This window comes from Plecotus auritus (genome assembly GCF_963455305.1).
Source record: "Plecotus auritus genome assembly, chromosome: 3".
In the NCBI taxonomy this organism is placed as follows: Eukaryota; Metazoa; Chordata; class Mammalia; order Chiroptera; family Vespertilionidae; genus Plecotus; species Plecotus auritus.
In genome coordinates, this window is record NC_137772.1 from 30,944,163 (window position 1) to 30,964,617 (window position 20,455).

General features: G+C 46.2%; 1 protein-coding gene across 1 annotated transcript in view; it reads left to right on the forward strand.

The window, feature by feature from the left end:
- The window catches only part of GRTP1 (growth hormone regulated TBC protein 1), a 30,420-nt gene extending 11,180 nt beyond the window's left edge, over positions 1-19,240 (forward strand). The window contains exons 4-8 of the mRNA XM_080662051.1: positions 1,846-1,970; positions 4,649-4,745; positions 15,084-15,256; positions 15,338-15,523; positions 18,790-19,240. Coding sequence (XP_080518177.1) covers positions 1,846-1,970; positions 4,649-4,745; positions 15,084-15,256; positions 15,338-15,523; positions 18,790-18,879 — 671 coding nt within the window. The 3' untranslated portion in view covers positions 18,880-19,240. The remainder of the gene's footprint in view (positions 1-1,845; positions 1,971-4,648; positions 4,746-15,083; positions 15,257-15,337; positions 15,524-18,789) is intronic.
- The last annotated feature ends 1,215 nt before the right edge of the window (positions 19,241-20,455 follow it).

Consider the following 20,455-nt stretch of genomic DNA (forward strand, 5'->3'; position numbering starts at 1 on the left):
GGAAGTTTTTGGTCAACTTATTTCTTCAAATAGGTTTTCAGTATCTTGCTCTCTCTCTTCTTCTGGCACCCCCATAATTCTGATGTTGGTATGCTTGAGGTTGTCCCAGAGGCTCCTTACACTATCTTCAAATTTTTGGATTCTTTTTTCTTTTTGCTTTTCCGGTTGAGTGTTTTTTGCTTCTTTGTATTTCAAATCTTGGACTTGATTCTTGCGGTCCTCTAGTCTGCTGTTAGGTCTCTGTATAATATTTTTTATTTCAGTCAGTGTATGTTTAATTTCTAGTTGATCCTTTTTCATATCCTCGAGTGTCTTGCTAAATTTATCGGCCTTTTCTAGGAAATTCTTGAAAAACCTTATAACCGTGGTTTTGAACTCTATATCCAGTCATTTGCTTTCCTCCATTTCTTTCATTTGTGATCTGTTTCTTTGTCTCCGCATTTTCGCTGCTTCCCTGAGTTGGTAGAGTAGCTTTGTGTGGTAGGTGTCCTATAGGGCTCATGGTTGTGTGGGTCCCATAGTGAGATCTATGAGGGGTATTTGATTTGTTTTGGTTACCATACATAGTACAGTAGCAAACACACCACTAATCTAAGTGGGGTCAGTAGAGTCAGAAAATATGTAAAAGTTTAAGTTGATATCCTCTATGCTCTTGCACCTGTCTACAGCATTAACTTATAAAACTCAGCTTTAAAAAGTCGGGCATCGGCCCTGGCCAGTGTGGCTCAGTTGGTTGGGCTTCATCCGTGCACCGAAAGGTCGGGGGGGTGGAAGAGGCAGCTGATCGATGTTTGATTGATGTCTTGCTCTCACATTGATGTTTTTCTCTCTCTTTCCCTCTCCCTTCCTCTCGCTCTAAAACTCAATTTAAAAATCTTAAAAAGAAAAAAATTCAGGCATTGTCTTAGTGACCTCGTCCAGCACCTGTGCCCCTGCACTGGGCCCTGGTGCCCTGGTGTGGCCTGGCGGGGCAGGTGGGAGGGCTGGGCTGAGGAAGTGGGTGTCTGATGAGCAGGAAGAGGCTGACAACCAGGGCATGTGCCCTTGACCTACTGAGTTTATTTAGTTCTTTAAAAAAATATATATTTGTATTGATTTCAGAGAAGAAGGGAGAGGGAGAGAGAGAGAAACATCAATGATGAGAGAGAATCATCAAATGGCTGCCTACTACATGCCCCACACTGGGGATTGCAATCCGGGCATGTGCCCTGACCGGGAATTGAACCATGACTTTCTGGTTCATAGGTCGACATTCAACCACTGAGCCACACCGACCAGGCTGTATAGTTCTTAGTTTTCAGTTTTGTCTCTTTATCTCTGAAAAGGAATCTTGGTGTGTTCTGCTTCTTTATGTTTTCAATCTTCAGAATTGGGAAAAATTTCTAGAATTTTGTGTAAGATGTTCATCTGTCACGTGTTCTAGAGTCAACCGTCCCCTTAGCTAAGAGGGGGCAGTGTGAGGACAGGTTTGCAGGATGAATAAAAGTGAGGAAAAGTCTGGGCCCCGCAGTGAAGCCCACTCTGCTGTCACTGATTTTGAAAGAACCGCTCTTGGAGCCCACTGTGCCCCCCCTGGGTGTGGCTGGAGTGGGACGGGGGTCCTGGGAGTGCCCTCTTCTTCCATCCCGACTCCAGTCACCCAGGACCTTGATTGTGAAGGCTGCAGGTGCTCATTGCCCATACAGGGCAGCCAGGCCCTACCAGGGTGACTCAAATGCATAGCCAGGGATGACACCACTCCTTAAACCGGAGACGGAGCCCAGCACTTCACCAGGCGGGGTTTGGTACCTCACAGACAGTTCAGTTCCCACCTTATGAATAATCATGTCATTGATTTCTCTGCAGATATGAACAGGACCTTCCCGGACAACGTGAAATTCCGCAGGAGCGCGGATCCCTGTTTACAGAAGACCCTGTACAACGTGCTCTTGGCCTACGGGCACCACAACCAAGGTGTGGGGTACTGCCAGGTAAGCCCCAAGAAGGTGAAAAGGATCGGCACCCCACAGACTTACAGCAGCGATACTCTCAGGTCTATGTGAAGTATTCTTTGTCAGTCTAGTTCAAAACTCCCTAAGTCATAGCGCCTGCACAAGCTGTGACTTCAAACATTTCCCAGTTACAAAAGCAGTGAAACCTATGTGTAATGATTTCTTTTGGTGACAGACGGCCGTGAGAGGGGGTGAAGGTGGAAAGTTGGGAAGCAGCTAGGAAGTAACTTAAGTGAACACAGGGCTGTATTTTCTAGAACTGAAGGGGACAAACAGCACCTTATTGCCTCATAGTGCATTGTGTGTGTGCGTGTGTGTGTGTGTGTGTGTGGTGTGTTGGAGGGTGGGAGTGGGGGTGTTCTTTTGACATTATTTTTGGAGGTCAGTCTTCACTACAATGAAAGGTAATGGTATGCCTCATCGCCTGCCACTTTGCTCTCTTGTTTTGGATTCGCTGCATGAAGCACACGTGAGGTGGGAAAGAAACTTCTTGTTTCTCCCTGAACAGTTCTGGCTGGAGTGTAGCAGAGGGACACTCTTATTCACAGCAGGGAAAGCAAGAAGTCCTGCCTGAGGAGCAGCTGCAGCGGTGCCTTTGAGATGGGCCAGTTCTGTCTCTGAGCTTGCTGAAGGCCTGTGAGGCCTGAGCCGCCATTGGCAGGAGCTGCCCACTTCCTGTTACCGGGAATGCTGCTTGTTGCCATGGCTACAAGCAGAAGCCCAGGGCTGTCACAGGAAGAGTGTGGCTCTCCCTGCCTCTAAGGTTGCATGCTTCTCATGCTCCTGGAGCCTGAGGGTCGTCTGTAGGCTTCTTGAGAGGAAGTGAGTAAGCCCATCTTTTTTTTTTTTTAATATATGTATTTTTTTATTTCCGAGAGGAAGGGAGAGGGAGAGAGAGATAGAAACATCAATGATGAGAGAGAATCATTGATTGGCTGCCTCCTGCACGGCCCTCACCGGTGATGGAACCCGAAACCCAGGCATATGCCCTGACCGGGAATCGAACTGTGACCTCCTGTTTCATAGGTCGACACTCAACCACTGAGCCACGCCGGCCAGGCCAAGCCCATCTTGATGGGAAGTATACATCTAACACTCACGGTCCAGGGCTCCAGAGCAGGTCATACAGGCCATTTGGGTCCTTCCTAAGGTTTGAACAAATGGTTTGTGCAGTGGGGGTTGCTTTGCAATTTCCATTCCTGCATGGTCAGCATGTGGCGTGGCTCTGGGCTCAGAGGGGAAATGGGAGAAGGAGTGAGGCAGATCCTTTTCAAAAGAGGCATCATAGTTACTACTCATATTCACCTGAATAATTCATCATTGTGTGTTCATATTGCCCTGTTGCCTGGAGGCAGTGCCTTCAAGTAAATGGAGCTGGGATGGGCCCATTCTTACAGACAGAATTCCTGCCATTCTCAGCGTTTATTACTATCATTAACTTGTTCTGAAACAAGGACTCCACCTGCCTTTTGGAGAAGGGGAAGCAGGAGGCTGAGAAATTGTCCTGAGAGTATTCTATGTACAGTTCTTGTGAATTTTTTGAATGACTTTAAAAAATAAACCATACAGTTTTAAATATTAGCATGATGTCAAAACTCTATTGGCTTTTCGAATATATGTTGGCTTTTGGAATATATATGTACACACACACACATAGATACGCACACACCTACACACAAGCACACACATACACACAGATACACACATACATGTTGTATTAGCTTCCTGGGGCTGCCATAACAACGCCCTGTAAGCTGAGAGGTGTGAACAACAGGAATCATCTCTCGGTTCTGGAGTTCGAAGTCTGAGATGGAGGTGTGGGATGGCTGGTTCCTTCTCAGGCTGTGAGGGAGCCTCTGTCCCAGGCTTCCCCCAGCTGCTAGTCTCAGGCAGTCCTTGGCTTTTAAGCACCTCACCCCATCTCTGCCTTCTTGCTCACATGGTGTTCTCCAGGCCTGGTGTCCATATTTATCTTGTTGGTTGACAAAAGTTGGACTTTTCCCTTATTATTAGAGAAATACATACTTATTTTAGAAAATACAGGCAAGCCAAGAGAAAATAGAAATTCTGAAACCGTGTCACCCAGAGATGACACTAACTCACTGTTGTTAAGCGCCCACCACCCTTGGTCTTCCCCCATCTAGCTGCTTCTCTCAGATAAGAGAGTCACATACTTCAAGTGTTTCAGCAACATCTGCCCTTTGGCCATGAATTTCCCCAAACAGCCTCGATCACAAGAATCTCTTTCAACATTTCTGTGTGTCAGACCATGTTCCTTATGGACTTTATGAAATATGGCTATTGGTGTAGTTTTCCCTCTGATATAGAGTTTCATGCTATTAGATTAATTTTTTTAGAAATCAATTGTAAGTTGCCTTCATAAGGTTGAAGAATTTTCTATTTCAGTTTTCCAGGGCAGTATTCAGAAGTTTCTTTTAATCATTTTCTTTTTCTTCCTTTTCTTGTAGACTAAATGCACCAGATATCAGAGCCTTACTATCTCCAAAGTTACACTAAAAGGTCATTCTAGAATTATGCAAGTTTTAGGGAAAAGCAAGGGAAATGGGAAGTTAGTAGTCAGCAGCCCAACGATTACAGAATCTTATGGTGTTTTAAAGCTCAACATGGAGTTCTGTGTCTCATTTTTCTAATTTCAGGGAATGAATTTTATAGCGGGATATCTGATTCTTATCACAAAGAATGAAGAAGAATCCTTTTGGCTATTAGATGCTCTTGTTGGAAGAATACTACCTGGTATGTTGAAAATCCATACTGTATGCCTTTCAGTATCTTGTTTCTGGTGTTATCGAAATGATTCAGCTGACAAGTCAAGATTTAATGAAAATATAGCTGAGTTGTTTGGGGGTTGAGGTTTAAAATCTTTTTGCAGTGAAGTTAAAGAGAAGAAATATATTTCAGACGATCGGCTCCAGCTAGAGCAGCTGATCATTTCTGCATCTCAGAGCTTGAATTTGGCTGAGACCGTGTGCTTGGCTCATCTGTTCCTTAGTCTGTATCGTTTGTGTTGAGACTCATTTGGACTTGGTATGTCTTATTGATCACCAAGTCTGCGAGAAGTTCACTTGGTTACATGCATATATTTGTTACTGAGTTTGTGAATGGATGTAGGAGTGAAATAATTGTCAGCTGTTATTATTACTGTTATTAAGGTGAGAATCATTCTTGTCATACATTTCCACCTTTCTATTTATTAATAAATATTGTTTTAATTACTAAATAATTTATTTGTTAATAGTCACCCTCTGATTTTGGTAATGCCCCGTGTTGACTATGAGTTGCAGAGTAGGATCACTTTGGAAAGAGACATGGCCAGAGCCATCCAATTGGGATAGGACTTGACGGTGGCAATTGGTCACAGTGAGCCTCACGTTTGTCCTGAAAGACTAGCATAGTTGCGAAGTCCTCATGACTGGAAGGTTACAGGATTCCCACAGTAGTGAGCCCTGGGTTGGTCTTGTTTTCTGTCTGCCTCTGAGTTCCGTTTCTGCTCCTCCCTTCCCTCATGCATGCCTCCCTGAGTCAGGCTAGACCCACCCAGGACAGCATCCAGGGACTTCTCTGGAGAGTTGGCTCTCACGTCTCCATGTTGAAGACAATGTGTGTGGTGTGCACATAGCACATTTCAGGTTCCATGCTAAACTGTGCCTGCATTCTCATTTAATCCTCAGAGCAACTACACCACATAGACCCAATTATTAAACCCATTTTAAAGAGGAGGACACTTAAGGCCTAGATCCCACAGCTATATGCAGCAGAGCATGGGTTCAAATCCATGGCTACGTGACTCTAAGACAGGGGTGGGCAAACTTTTTGACTCGAGGGCCACAATGGGTTCTTAAACTGGACCGGAGGGTCGGAACAAAAGCATGGATGGAGTGTTTGTGTGAACTAATATAAATTCAAAGTAAAGGAGCGGAGGGGAGAGCAAGAGAACCGGATAGAGCAGCCGGATCCGGCCCGCGGGCCGTAGTTTGCCCAAGGCTGCTCTAAGACCTTGCATGTACCTCATGGAAGAGTGAACCGTTAAAGAAAGGGAGGATCTGGAAAGATAGAGGGAAATGGGGCCCTCCTCATGCTCTGGAGCTGCCATTAACATGGGCTCAGGAGTGGGCATGCAGAGGCCAGGCTGGATGAAGCTGCCCACGAGGAGAGGAAAGGTGCAGAGGTCCTGAGCCTGAGAAAAGAGCCTGAAGGGGAGAGGACTCTGGTAGTCCCAGCCTCAACGTGAAGGCCTGAACTGCAGTGTGGGGAAATGACGAGGAAGAGGGAGTCAAGACTTTCCAAATTAAATATTGACAGAGCTTTGTAACATATTCACCGTTTGCTTCTGTTATGTCCTAAGACTGAATTACAATGAATATTTATATCCACAATCAACTCAGTTCTGGGGGTGTGGGAAACATCAGTGAACAAACCAGAAAAGGCCCTGCCCGGTGGAATTCCCATTATAGTAAGAGGTCAAACAATGAGCAACAGCAACCACAATTCAACCCATAATAAATAGGTAAAATATGTAGTGTTGATATTCATACACGCAGACCTAGGGAGGAGCCCCAACACTGAAAATTTACCTCAATAAGTGGAGGGCAGGGAAAGACCAAAGAAAGAGGCTTGCAATTGATAGAGTTTATTAAATGTAAGGGAAACTCAAACTGACATTTGAGGCATATCTTCTGCAGCTGCAAGACAAAATGGACCCCTGTGCCACTTGGCAGGTGCCAAAGAATTATATAGGGTAAAAGGGGAATAGTAATAGTCAGTGCTACCAGGTACAGGAAATTAATTTACATGCTTGATTAGGTCAGGACAATAACCTGTTCCAGGGACTAGCACATAGCAGGAGGCAAGGGAGGGGTACTGATTTATATCAGAATGAACATCAATTATGATTAGAGAGCCTCTAAAGGGGCTTTGCATAAAGCAACCTCCATTCTAGCCTGGGTCCAGCTCAAGGAACAGAGAGCAGTCATTTCATGGAACAGTCTCTCCTCTATAGTTAATAAACAAAATTTAACTGAATACATTTGATGATCTAATTGGCTTTATTAAACAATTCATGAATCAAGCAGCAACTCATCTAATAAGTAGAGATGCTACGAGGGGTTATACAAGATAGAAGGCTTTTATAGAAAGGAGGGCAGGACAAAGAAGTCAGCAAAAGAAAAGTGAAAGTTCATTAAAGGAAAGTAAGAGTTCAGGTAATGATGGCTTCTCATTGGCTAAGCTGTGATGTTTCCATTGGCTGGGTTTGTTGCTGGGCTGGGGGAGAATCTGCTGGAGTATTAAAGTAGTCAAGTGTTGTGGTCTGTAATTGACTTTCTTCCTGTTGAGGTCTGCAGTTGAGGTCTTCCTTTTTGGGGTAGTTGACCTTAAGTGGTAAGGTGTGATAGCTCCCTCAATAGGCCTTCCCAACTCCAATTATAGTTGAGGTTTCCTTTAATTTTTGCAACAGATTACTAGCAGGTAATAAATGCTGACTTCGAAAAACATAAGAGCAAGACTCCAAATTGCTCCTAAAGTGGCAGTGTCATTACAGAGACTTATTTTTAAATCCATGAAATGTCATTTCCTATCATTATTAGGTTCAGTCAGACTAAACTGCAGTGCCATCAAAAACAAAAGAAAATATAAAAATAAAAACGTTAGGACTGTGAGAGAAAAAAGGGATTATTCTTGCCATTGCAGAGCTCTCCAAATGGCAAAGAGGCAGCTGCATGTCATGTTATCTGAATTCTCATTGCACAAACTAGGTCATTTTAGTGCCACAGTTATCCTGCTTTTACTTGTTTCTTTTTTAATTACAGAAAAAAATGCAGATATATTCTCATTTAAAAAGTTCAAAAATATAGTAGTGATAATAAGATAAAAAGTCACAGTCTTCCTTCACTAACATGCATTTCTCTCCTATGCAGAGATAATTATTATCAGGTTATCATCAATTTGGTATATGTATTTCCAGAGTTCTTTCTTTTTTTTTTTTTAAATATATTTTATTGATTTTTTTATTATTATTATTATTTTTTTTATTATTGATTTTTTTACAGAGAGGAAGGGAGAGGGACAGAGAGTCAGAAACCTCGATGAGAGAGAAACATCAATCAGCTGCCTCCTGCACGCCCCCCACTGAGGATGTGCCCGCAACCAAGGCACATGCCCCTGATCGGAATCGAACCCGGGACCCTTGAGTCCGCAGGCCGACGCTCTATCCACTGAGCCAAACCGGTCAGGGCTCCAGAGTTCTTTCTATATATTTATGTATAATGAAAGAGTGAAATTTCACAAATGAAAGAGCGAAAATTAAAAACAAAACAAAGAACCAATAGAAAAGATGAACTGAGACAAAAGCTGGTTCTTTAGAAAAACTGATAAAATAGATAAACCTTTGGCAAGATTGGTAAAGAAAATAATGGATAAGGTATTTAGAAATGAAAAATCTGCTGTGACTTGAAAATCTATTGGTTTTACTACCAATAAAATGAAGACACAGATACTTTTGAGAAAAAGACAGTTTAACAAAGTTGAATTGAGAGAAAATAGAGCATCTGAATGGGCATAAGAACAGACATACAAAAATCTCTTCACATACATAAAATCTCATCAAACTGAAGGAACAGATAATTCTTACATGTTTTCTAAATCCTGTAGAAAATAGAAAATGATAACTACTCATCAATTTATGCTATGAAGCTGGTACAACCTTGTTGTCATGCAAGTGAATCTCACTGATGAGCACAGTTATACAAATCGTAATTTAAGTAATAATAAATTAGCAACTTGAATCCAGGGATGGTGATGGAGTATTATTTTTTATCTAAAGAGAGTTTATCCCAGGAATTCAAGGATGGCTTAATTATATGGAAGACTCAAGAGCAAAGCCAAGCTAATAAAGGCTTGAAAGAAGAATATGGGAGAGCGGGGGAGAGAGAAGAATACTGGAGATTTATTATAATGCTACTAGAGGCCCGGTGAATGAAATTTGTGCACGGCGGGGAGGAGTGTCCCTCAGCCCAGCCTGCACCCTCTCCAATCTGGGATTCCTCTCACAATCCAGGACTGCTGGCTCCCAACGGCTCGCCTGCCTGCCTGCCTGATTGCCCCTAACCTATTCTGCCTGCCAGCCTGATCACCCCCTAACCACTCCCCTGCCAGCCTGATCAAAACCTAACTGCTCCCCTGCTGGCCCGATTGCCCCTAACTGCCCTCCCCTGCTGGCCTGGTCACCCTTAACTGCCCTCCCGGCTGGCCCGGTCACCCCTAACTGCCCTCCCTTGCTGACATGGTCACCCCAACTGCCCTCCCCTGCAGGCCTGGTCACCCCTAACTGCCCTCTCCTGCTGGCCATCTTTTGGCGGCCATCTTGTGTCCACATTGGGGCGGCCATCTTTGACCACATGGGGTCAGCCATCTTGTGTGTTGGAGTGATGGTCAATTTGCATATTAGGCTTTTATTATATAGGATAATAATTAACTTGTGTGATATAAGTGTGTTGATATATACATAAAAAAGAGGCCAGAAGTCAACTGGTCTACTGATCTATTAATCTATTAGAATCTATGTGAGATGTATCAATTAATGGGGAAAAGAAAGACTACTTGAAATATCATTTGGTGACAGTTGACTATCTATATGGAAGAAGACAAAATTAGATCCTTATTTCTATTCCAGATGGATTCAGACTTGTGTGAAAAAGCAGATAGGCACTTTACAAAATAGGAAACCTGAATGGCCAACAAAGTTATGAAGAGATGACCAAGTTCTCCTGTGAGCAAGGAAATGCAGATTTAAACAGCACTGAAGTAGGATGTCAAAGCCAGCATAGCCACCTGATGGCCACCACTTCTAGGCAAGTGACATCCCAATTTCAGAGCAGTTGAAATGGGGTAAAAGTCAGTGGTAGAACCGAAGACAACATTGTGTTATGGACTTCCCACAGAGGACTCAGAGGCAGAGTACAAAGTCACAGAACTCATGGTCTTGTGCACGCCTTGCTGGCCTCCTGCCCTGTTGCCGGAGCCTTCCTCAGGCACTACCACCTCTAGGAGTTGTACAAAAGTTAAGTCACTCATATAAGGTTTACTTAAAGGATTTCACTTTTACACTTAAATGCCTCTTATGGTCCCAAAGCAACAAAGCACTAGCAAACGATGCATGCTAAACTTGGCCTCCATACATCCACACCCAGAATGCAATCTCACACAGACCTCCTGGGACGTCAAGTGGCCTCTTCGGGAACCCATGGTGGCTCTTCTGATTAGGCACCCCTCACAACCAAGGCATCCAGTGAGGGGATGCAAAAGAAAAAGCAGATTCACTTTGTGGATAGAAGAGGATTCCTGAGCCTTGCAGAGAAGTGAGGCCAGGACCAGGCTCTGAGTCCCTAGTGCTAATGGCGCCCATCCTACTTCAAGAAGTAAAGGGGGTAATTGCATCCAGTAATGAATTAGTGCAATAATGAACTAATAATATATTAGCATCCTGAAGAGCTGGTCAAACCTGTTTTCCTTTGAAACACAGGGAAACAGGCTGTTAATTGCTCCTCACAGAATAACCCAGCTCAAGCTAGAAGGTGTGGCTGAGATGAGGACTGATAAAGCACATTCTGGGGGTGGTGAGGCCCACAGCCCCTGAGGAGCAAAGGTGGAGCAGGCTGAGGAACACTGGACTCTCTTCATCTCAGCTGCACTTGAGGATGTGTTTCATGTGTTCTCTTGATTAACTTACCCATAGGGTCTCCTCCCTAGTATTCCATAGCCTGTGCTCTACCTCTGTGGGACCGGTGTTTGCTTTTTCGCAGGCAGACATTCATCCCTGGGCTGAAGAGCATCCATTTGGAAATTAGACTTCATGGGATTGAATCCCAACTCTACCACTTTCCCACCAAGCCCCCACCCCCCTTTTTTAAAAGATATTTTTATTGATTTCAGAGAGGAAGGGAGAGGGAGAGGGAGATAGAAACATCAATGATGAGAGAGAATCACTGATCGGCTGCCTCCCACAACCTGGGCATTTATCCTTGACTGGAATCGAACCCGGGACCCTCTAGTCCACAGGCCAATGCTCTATCCACTGAACCAAATGAGCTAGGGCCCAGCTCTACCACTTTCTACTCATGTAGCAATAACCACGGGCACGCTTTAAATCTGTACACCCCACCCCCACAGCAGCTCCCACACCCCAGACAGCACCCACACCCTAGACAGCACCCCAGCACCAGCCCTGCCCCCACAGCACCATTTAGTCTTCCAGTGTTCTGACACAGCCATTATGTTGTCTGCAGAGGTGAATGTCCCCAGGAGAAGCATAACGAGGGGCCCCAGACAGGCGAGGCCAGTTCAGGGCCTACCTAGGATTTCTCTGTTCCTGTGCAGAGTGGAATGTGGCCTGTCAGGTGCTCCTCTGCTCAGACAGGTAGGGTTATGCTGCAGGCGGGGCCTACAGGGAACTGTGGTTTGTCTCGCCTGCAACATTCAAGGGCAGAATGCATTGAGGAGGGAAAATAGGTACAGAGGGTTTCAGGGATCTGCCCTGGTGACCGGCTCAGGCCTGTGGTGTGTGACTGACATCTATTTTTGGAAGCCACTGTAAGCGTCTCTGTAACCAAGAAGAAGGTCGTGCTGTGCTCACAGCTTAAATGTCCTTCTGGGCAAATCCTCTTATCACTGCTGCGCCTGAACCTGGCTCCCTCTGAGATGTCCCTTGTATAACTGGGTTGGCACTTAAGGCACTCTTGAACGGAGAATAGAGAATCTCTGCTTCTTTCTTTCTACATGGAGCAGAATATTGCTGAATTAAAAAGGAGAAAGAGAGTAAATGGCTCCAAGTTTCCAAATAAATTCATGAAAGGGAAGAATTTTTTTAAATCCCTGGTATTTTATAACCAAATTGGCTTCTATTAAATTATTTTCAGTGCACTTTAGTATTAAACATAGTTTATTGTAGCCTACTCTTTGAAAATTAGCAATGTGAATGTGATATTGTGTCATTATTTATAATGATTATTTTAACCAAAATATTTAATTTGCCATGGTGAGAGACTGGGCTGCACAAGGCAGCATGCTGAATGTGTCTAATTCTATTGCATAGATTATCTGCTACATTTTTATAGCAGAAATTAAGCGTTAAAATTATTATAATACATCACACTAACAAGCTAGGAATTTTTTTGGCAAGGCAAATGTCCGATCAAAAGATGGACATGCTGTTGGCAGTGTTGGTCTTTCTGTCTGTTGAGCCAGTGGTCACAGAGCTGTAGGGACGGCTGGCTGCCCACTGGTGCCCAGGGCCCTGATGGGAGAAGCAGAGCGACCAGGAGGTTGCCTTAGCAGGTCGGGCTTTCCGTGTTTCAACAGCCTGGGGTCCCCAAGCTACTAAACTATTGTAAAAGAAAATTTTCCAAATTAAGTCGTCAGCCCTCTTTGGGAATGAACAAGAACAATTTTAGACTTAATATTGTCTCTGCCTTTCTGTATTCAGAGTGGTGGGGACATTTGGCTCCTTCCAGAATTTCTGGTAAATAGAATGAAGTGTCCTCCGCCCTCAAGTTGGAGAAAGCATGTAGGACTCCCTGAGACTTCAGGGAAGAGAACTTTCACCAGCAGCTCTATGTGTAGACATTCCCCTGCACACGTGAGCACACGCATGTGGATTGACAGTGTCTGACGCCCATCAGCCAGGAGCTGGTGAAGTGGGTTATGGCATATCCCTGCGAAGGCACCTCACCAGAGGGCAAGCCATGTACATGAGGATGCAGAAGGGTGCTGGGAAGATTGCAAAAGGATGTATAACAGGGTCCTATTTGCAAGATATGTCCATGTGTAACATGGCATTACAAGTATGGAGGAGGCCCATCAGATGGCTTAGTGTTAAGTGGTTACCTAGGGGACAACTTTGACTTTTCACCTGCTACTCTCCTGTAGTGTTCAACTTTATCAGAGGCATGTATCATCTTCATAACAAAAAAACATCAGTAAAAAAGGAAGAGTGCGTCCGTGCTCAGAGGACCCCAGGATGCTCGGGAGGCATTGGCACGATGCTGGAGAAGCCATCATGGCTGGGGCAGCCACTGTCCTTGAAATCCCTGGGCCACCCCATCAAGGACACATGTTTCACCAACCAGCTGTGGGATTAGAAATCTGTGATTTAGGCCAAATTTTTAAAAATAATGTTTTATGACACTAATTTGTGTGCCTAAACCCTCCACTCTGGGGGAGGTGGTGGATGCAGAGGGATGATGTGCAGGGTCCTCAAACTTTTTAAACAGGGGGCCAGTTCACTGTCCCTCAGACCGTTGGAGGGCCGGACTATAGTTTAAAAAAAAAACTATGAACAAATTCCTATGCTCACTGCAGGCCCGGGATGAGTCGGCTGCTAAGCAGGACAGGCAGCGGCACCCAGCGGGCCGGATAAATGTCCTTGGTGGGCCGCATGTGGCCCGCGGGCCGTAGTTTGAGGACGCCTGATAGAGGGACCAGCTGCTTCGAGCCCCACCCCTCCTTACTCTGTGTATGTAGGGGGTGGCACGATGGCACCATGTGGGCACTGGGGCCAGGTTCGCTTGTGCCTGCTCCCTCATCCTCCATGGCCAGGCCATGGGCCACCTCGACCCTGAAGCTTCTCTTGCTCCCAGGAAGGAGGTTGCTGCAGGCAGTGCTGTCCCTGCAGCTCCGGTGGCCCTGTGCCTGCTCCTCCTGCTCCCCAAGCCTCCTTTAGTCCGGGTGGGCAGAGTCCCTGAGGTAGGGCAGCATGTCCGTGGCTGCCTGGCTCTCCCTCAGTCTAGATGACAGGAAAAGGCAGCTGTCACCTGCAGATTTTTATTTTATTTTATTTTTTTAAAAAAATATTTTATTGATTTTTTACAGAGAGGAAGGGAGAGGAATAGAGAGTCAGAAACATCGATGAGAGAGAAACATCGATCAGCTGCCTCCTGCATACTGGGGATGTGCCCACAACCAAAGTACATGCCCTTGACCGGAATCGAACCTGGAACCCTTGAGTCCGCAGGCCGATGCTCTATCCACTGAGCCAAACCGGTCAGGGCTCACCTGCAGATTTTTAAAGTTTTATTTTTTATTGTGATAAAATACACATAATATGACATTTACAATCTTTATCATTTTTAAAAGATATTTTATATTGATTTTTGGGAGATAGGGAGAGAGAGAGAGAAACATCAATGTGAGAGTGAAACATCCATCAGCTGCCTCCTGCATGCCTCTTACCAGGATAGAGCCACAACCCAGGCATGTGCCCTTACCAGGAGATGAAATGTCAACCTTTTGGTGCACAGGACAATGTCTAACCAACTGAGCCACATCGGCCAGGGCAACAGTCTTTACCATTTTTAAGTATACAGTTCAGTGGCATCAAGCGCATTCACATTGTTGTGTAACCATCACTGCCATCCATCTCCAGAATTTTCTCATCTTCCCAAATGGGAACTCTGTCCCAATTAAATAACAGCTCCCCTCTTCCAGCCCCTGGCATCCGCCATTCTACTTTCTGTCTCTGATTTTGGCGGCTCTAGGCACTGCAGATAAGTGGAATCCTGTAGCATTTGTTCATTTGTGGCTGGCTTTTTTCACTTAGCACGATGTCCTCAAGCTTCATCCTGTTGTTGGACGCGTCAGTTTCCCTCCTTTTAAAGGCTGAATCCTACTCCGTTATGTGTGTAGACCACATTATCCATCTAATCATCCATAGGCAGGCGCTTGGTTATGTACTTTTTTGGCTGTTGTGAATAATCCTGCTATGAACATGGGTGTGTAAACACTCCTTCATTCTGCCAGCAGATTTTAACCGATGCCCAGCAGGGCCTCACTGTCCAGGGCCCCCAGGAACCCCGGGAGGCCTTGCTTTGGGAATCACTCCAGGAGTCCCTTTATCCACACGGCATGGCATCTCTCCCTGGTCCTCCTTCCACCCTTGCCCTCCTCTCTTCTGGAAAGGATCCTCCAGGGATAGCCCTGTTTTCTTTCCTGGCTGAGAGGGAACGAGAGATGAGGCTGTCAGGGGCTGTGGTTGTGGAACAAGTGATACACGTTTTTGGTTTTTTCTCTTCATCCCTGTGGCAGATTACTACAGCCCTGAGATGCTGGGCCTGAAGACGGACCAGGAGGTCCTGGGGGAGCTGGTGAGGACCAAGCTGCCAGCGGTGGCGGCCCTCATGGACGGGCATGGCGTCCTGTGGACTCTGGTCGTGTCACGCTGGTTCATCTGCCTGTTTGTGGATATCCTGCCCGTGGAGGTGAGCATGTCGCAAGCCTCGCTGGGCCCAGGGCTGGCTCAGATCACCGTGCAGTGATGTGCCATTTCTGTTTCTCTGCAGACGGTGCTTCGAATCTGGGATTGTTTGTTCAACGAAGGCTCAAAGATTATCTTCCGGGTGGCTCTGACCCTGATTAAGCAACATCAGGCTTTTATTTTGGAAGCCACCAGTTTTGCAGACATTTGTGAAAAGTTCAAGGAGATCACCAAAGGGAGTTTTGTGACTGAATGTCACACCTTTATGCAGGTGAGTGTCTGGGTGTGCTCAGCCAGTGCTTTGCTCTGCGGTTCCATTTGCCTGGCCTGTGGAATGAGTGTCCTGGCTTTGCACATCTGTCTGGCAAAGCATCTGTCTCTGTGTTTCCTTTGGCTCTTTGCCTCCACTCGTTCCTTCACCCTCCATCTCAAGCAAACCCTGAGGGGAGACTCCAGCCCTTCCAGGCCCTCTTCTCCTGGAGCCTAGTGCCTGAGGGCCACCTACCTGAAGTCCAGCAGCTCCTGCCCCTCCTGTGCATCAGCCATGGAGTGGCTTGCCCCAAGGTGGGCATGGTCCAATGCTTATAGGACCCCTTGTAGGGCTAGTTCAAGTTCACTTGGAAGCATCAAGGTGTGAGTACACAACTCACCTAATCTGAACTTTAGTTTCTCTGGGTCTGGGAGTCTGGAAGGTGGCAGAGTTCTTGGAGGACTGGAGCCCCTCCCAAGCCTGCTGCCTGTGTACCTGATCTCAAGGCTCTCCTGATGGCCCTCCTGGTCCTAGTGGGGCTGCAGGCTCTGTAGATGACTCATACCTGGTGAATGAATGAAGTGGGAGCTGCATTTGACAGGCCTTCTGAGGAGGCCTGGGAGCTGGGACAGGCCTAGGCTGGTAAGGGGGTTTTAGGTAGGCTAGTGGGAAGAGGGCGCGAGCCAGGAGCAGAGCCCAGAGCTTGAATGGCACTGGTGGGAGGTGAGGAGTGCTATCCGGAGCAGCCTTGCTCCAGAGCACCTGGCCCACCTGGCTTTTCGCCTTTATATTTGAAATAATTACAAATTCAAAGGAGGTAGCAGAGGGCATGAAGGCTGCATCCACGGGGTGCGCTGTTCATATGCCTCAGAAAGCCAGGTACTTCTCCAAGCCTCCCTGGGAGGTAGCAAGTACCTTGCTGGGCTGGTTTGCCTGGGAGCCACCAAGGGACAGCCTTCTGGTGGCTGGGACTGTCTTAGAAAACATCTAAGGCTCTGAAACAGAAATGAGCGCCTTGAACTTTCTCCACGCCACTCTGGAGGTGTGCTGGACAGCTGCTGAGAGTGAGAAAACCCGCAGGGGCTAGGGGTGGGGTGAGGTTCTGCTTCCACCTGGCCTAGAAGACAGCCTCCCATTTAGCTGCTGTGGTGGGGACTAGTGCTCATGAGGGTCATATGCATCCTCTAAATGGCAGGCCGGTGGGCATGAGTGCTGACATTACAGCTGGTACCAAGCCCTGCTCACCTGCCAACACCTCAGTGAAGAGAAGATGAGGATGCTGAATAAGAAAAGTCAGACAGAAACCTGTACTGATTCCTTCGGAGGCTTGTCAGATAGAGCTGGAGCCCATCACCTAAGACAAAATACTCCGGGAGGAGTAACTTCTCGGTCCTTGGAAGTCTTGAAGCCACTGGTGGCCTCTTGGTGAGAATGTTATAGAGGAATTCAAGCAGCAGATGGCAGGATCCTGCTTTTTTAGGCCTCATATGAGTCTGTGATTGTAGGTCGAGGAGTTGGTAGGAACCGGACACTGAACTTGGACAGAATCATAGCTTGCGCTCACCTGTATAACTGCTGGCAGGTTTTAGGATTCCTTTTAGACTCAAGATGCTCATTTATAATAGGAAGAGATAATAGGTCCTGCATCCTAAGGATATTTAGGGCATTTTGTTTGTTTTCATGAGATACAGTTCCCATACCATAAAATTCACCCTTTGAACATGAACAGTTCAAAGATATAATTCCATTAGTTCCAGAACATTTTCATCACCCTAAAAAGGAACCCTATAACCTCTACCCGCACCCTCCACTCACCCCCACCACCAAACCCTGGGCAACCACCAGTCTGTGTTCTGTTTCTAAGGATTTACTTCACATAAGGAGAATCAAATAACGTGTGCCCTTTTGTATTGACTTCTTGCATTCAGCACAATGCTTTCAAGGTTGCTTGGCTCTGGTATTTATGTCAGTGTCTAGCTGAGTACCTTGCACACGGTAAGTGCTCAGTAAGTGCTAGTATTTATAAAGTGCAAAGGGCAGTGAAGCGACGGCTCTGCCCATGAGCCAGCTGCAGGTGAGCAGGCCGTCCATGGTGGGACCTTGCCTGTGTTGCTGCCCAAAGGCGCTCTGGGCCCTGTGAGCTTGGTGAGCTCGAGGGAAGCACAGAGGATCATGAAGACACTGGGTTTGCCAGTCTCCCCACATTGAAATAAAAATGCCGTGTATCGTTGCACAGGCTAGATGTAGCCATTCAAGGGAAGCTGGCAGGGAAAGAGCCCTAGTACGGCGAGTCTCATTTGCTCAGTGATTTCCACAAAATTGTATACGTATTTCTGTATTAAGAGCACATCAGCACAGCAATTGCAGTTCCTACGTCACGTGTCTCTGAAATCCTAAACAAGAACCTCTAGAATGCCCTGGAGAATAGAAACTGATCTCATACTGGAGCTCAGTGCGACATTAATGGGCAGAGGACAGCTGAACATCCTGGCACATCTCGGTGGATGTGACTTACTTCCCCTTCTCAGGAACGTGGACAGTTAACACGCACACACTCTACCCTGTCCTTAGGTGCTGTGTATTAGGAAACTACAGAAGAATTTCAGAAATGGAGTTTCTTTTAACAAAACCTTTTTTATGACTAGCCTTTACACCCGGCCTAATTTAGAATCGTGAATTTCTCAGCAGTAACTGCACAAATTATTAAATTACTCATAAAAGATGCAATGGCACATCAACCAGCTCAAAATGTTTGTTCTCATGTTCATCCTAACGCCCGGCCTCTGGAGTCCCGCAGCTGTGGCCACCTGCCCGCTGCTCTCTGCTCTGCCTCCCTCCCAGACACCCTTTTCTCCTCATGGTGAGGCAGTTTTGTTACTAGAAATCAGTCTGAGTCTCTTCCTGCTTCCACTTCTCAAATCTGGTTTCTTATGCTTCGTCTGCTTATGAATGGCTTGACTGGCTTCAGAGCTACTAAGGATACAACACTTAAAGGGTCTACAATACACAAAACTCAGGCAACAGAAGCAAAAATACACACATCAAACTTAAAACCTTTCTGCACAGGCAAGGAAACAAACAGCAAAGTGACAAAAAAAAATTTGCAAACCATGTATTGATAAAGATTAGTATCTAGAATTTATAACTACCCGGGGCTGAGGGTTGTCTTCCCTCGGTGGGTGTGGTCTTACGTCTGTCCATCTGCCACAGCCTAGCCTTGAACAGGGGTGGCTAAGGTAAAAACTTATCTTTGGTTTGTTTTTAAACCATTCCCGTTCCTCTTCCAGAAAATATTCTCAGAACCTGGAAGCTTGTCCATGACCACCATCACCAGGCTTCGAGAGAGCTGCAGGGCCAAGCTGCTGGTGCAGGGGTGACCTGGACATGCTCCCCCCTGCCCTGACCACGAGGCTTCATTCCCAGAGTTGACCAATTTGTACTGCTTTTCTTTTTAGTGCTGTAAATACTTGATGTCTCTACATTTTAGTCATGAATTTTTTAAAAGAGCAATTTAAAATCATGTCATTCTGTAACTGATGAGCTATGAAGTCAGATTTCTGAAGATATATTTTTACCTGAGACAATAATATATAAAATGTGAGGTGTGCGTTTGTATTTAATAAAGTATGTCAACACCTATGAGTTTGTGATTAGCTTGCCGACTGAAAGTTAAAACTAAGACAGTAAACTGTCATGTTACTGATGCCAATTAAATATTATTTTATTCCTTTCTGTGGCAAAGCATTTACCTTCATGTGAGGTTTGTAAATGTACCAAGGGATCTTTCTTTAGAAAGGTAATTTTTAAAAAAAGGATTTTTTAAAAATTTGATTTTTAGGTTTTTAGAGAGAGGAAGAGAGAGGGAAACATTGATGTGAGAGTGAAACATCAATCGGTTGCCTCCTGCACGCCCCCTATTAGGGATTGAGCCTGAAACCCAGGCATGTGCCCTGACCACGAATCAAATCGGCAATTTTTTGGTGCTCCAGAAGATGCCCAACAAACTGAGCCTCACTGGCCAGGGCTAGAAAGGGAATTTTTAAAAATTTAAAAAATTGTCATGTCACGTAAAGAATGAGTATGATTTGAGCCCATGAGTGCTTGATGCAGCACCTTTTCCTGGACCCCTGGAGTGAGACCCCTTCCTCTCTGGTCTTGAGGACATGAACCTCCCACCCAGACCCCTGACGCCATCTCCCCACCCTGAGCCCTGATGGTGGTGCCTCTGAGAAATGTCACTGCCTGGGTAGACTCAACCCTGCATGGGACAGGCAGGGGCTGACAGGGACACAGGGACAGGATGGGGCAGGGCAGGGGGCAGGCAGGGGCAAGGGTAGACAGGTGGAGACAAGCGGGGTCCCATGGGAGCAGGCAGATGGGAGACATGTGGGGAACTCAGAAGCAGTTGGCCTGCATCCCTAAGCACCTGCCCATCCAAGTGGCCCCAAGCTTGCCTGCCCTACTCAGCAGTGTGACCTGAAAACACCTGATTTCTCCAAAAAAAAATGTCCTCCCACTTAATATCTCCATCCTCATCCCACATCTATATTGCGGTTGTGGTGAGTTTTACCTCAAAGGGAAGCACAGTTAAGGGACCTGGGTGATGGCAGCCTCGCCTGATAGCAGCCCCTGGGCCACCCTCCTCTCCAGCCTGGGCCATCACAGAAATCCCTCCCTTCTCCACAGCCACTGATGAAGCTGGACCTAGATCAAAACAGCATGCTGATGCCCCAATCCACTTTTGATGTTGAGCTTGGGGAGCCCTCCAAGAAACAGCCAAGCATTCGGGTCACTTGCATAGGGTTGGCACAGCTGCCCGGAGTGGCCTTAGAGCTCCTAGTCCTGATACTTCACCAGCTGTGTGATCCCTAGCCTTTTGCTCCTAGGAACTGTGAGACACCCACCCTGGACAGGATGACTTGGGGCCGTACCTGATGAACCAACGGTGGGGCT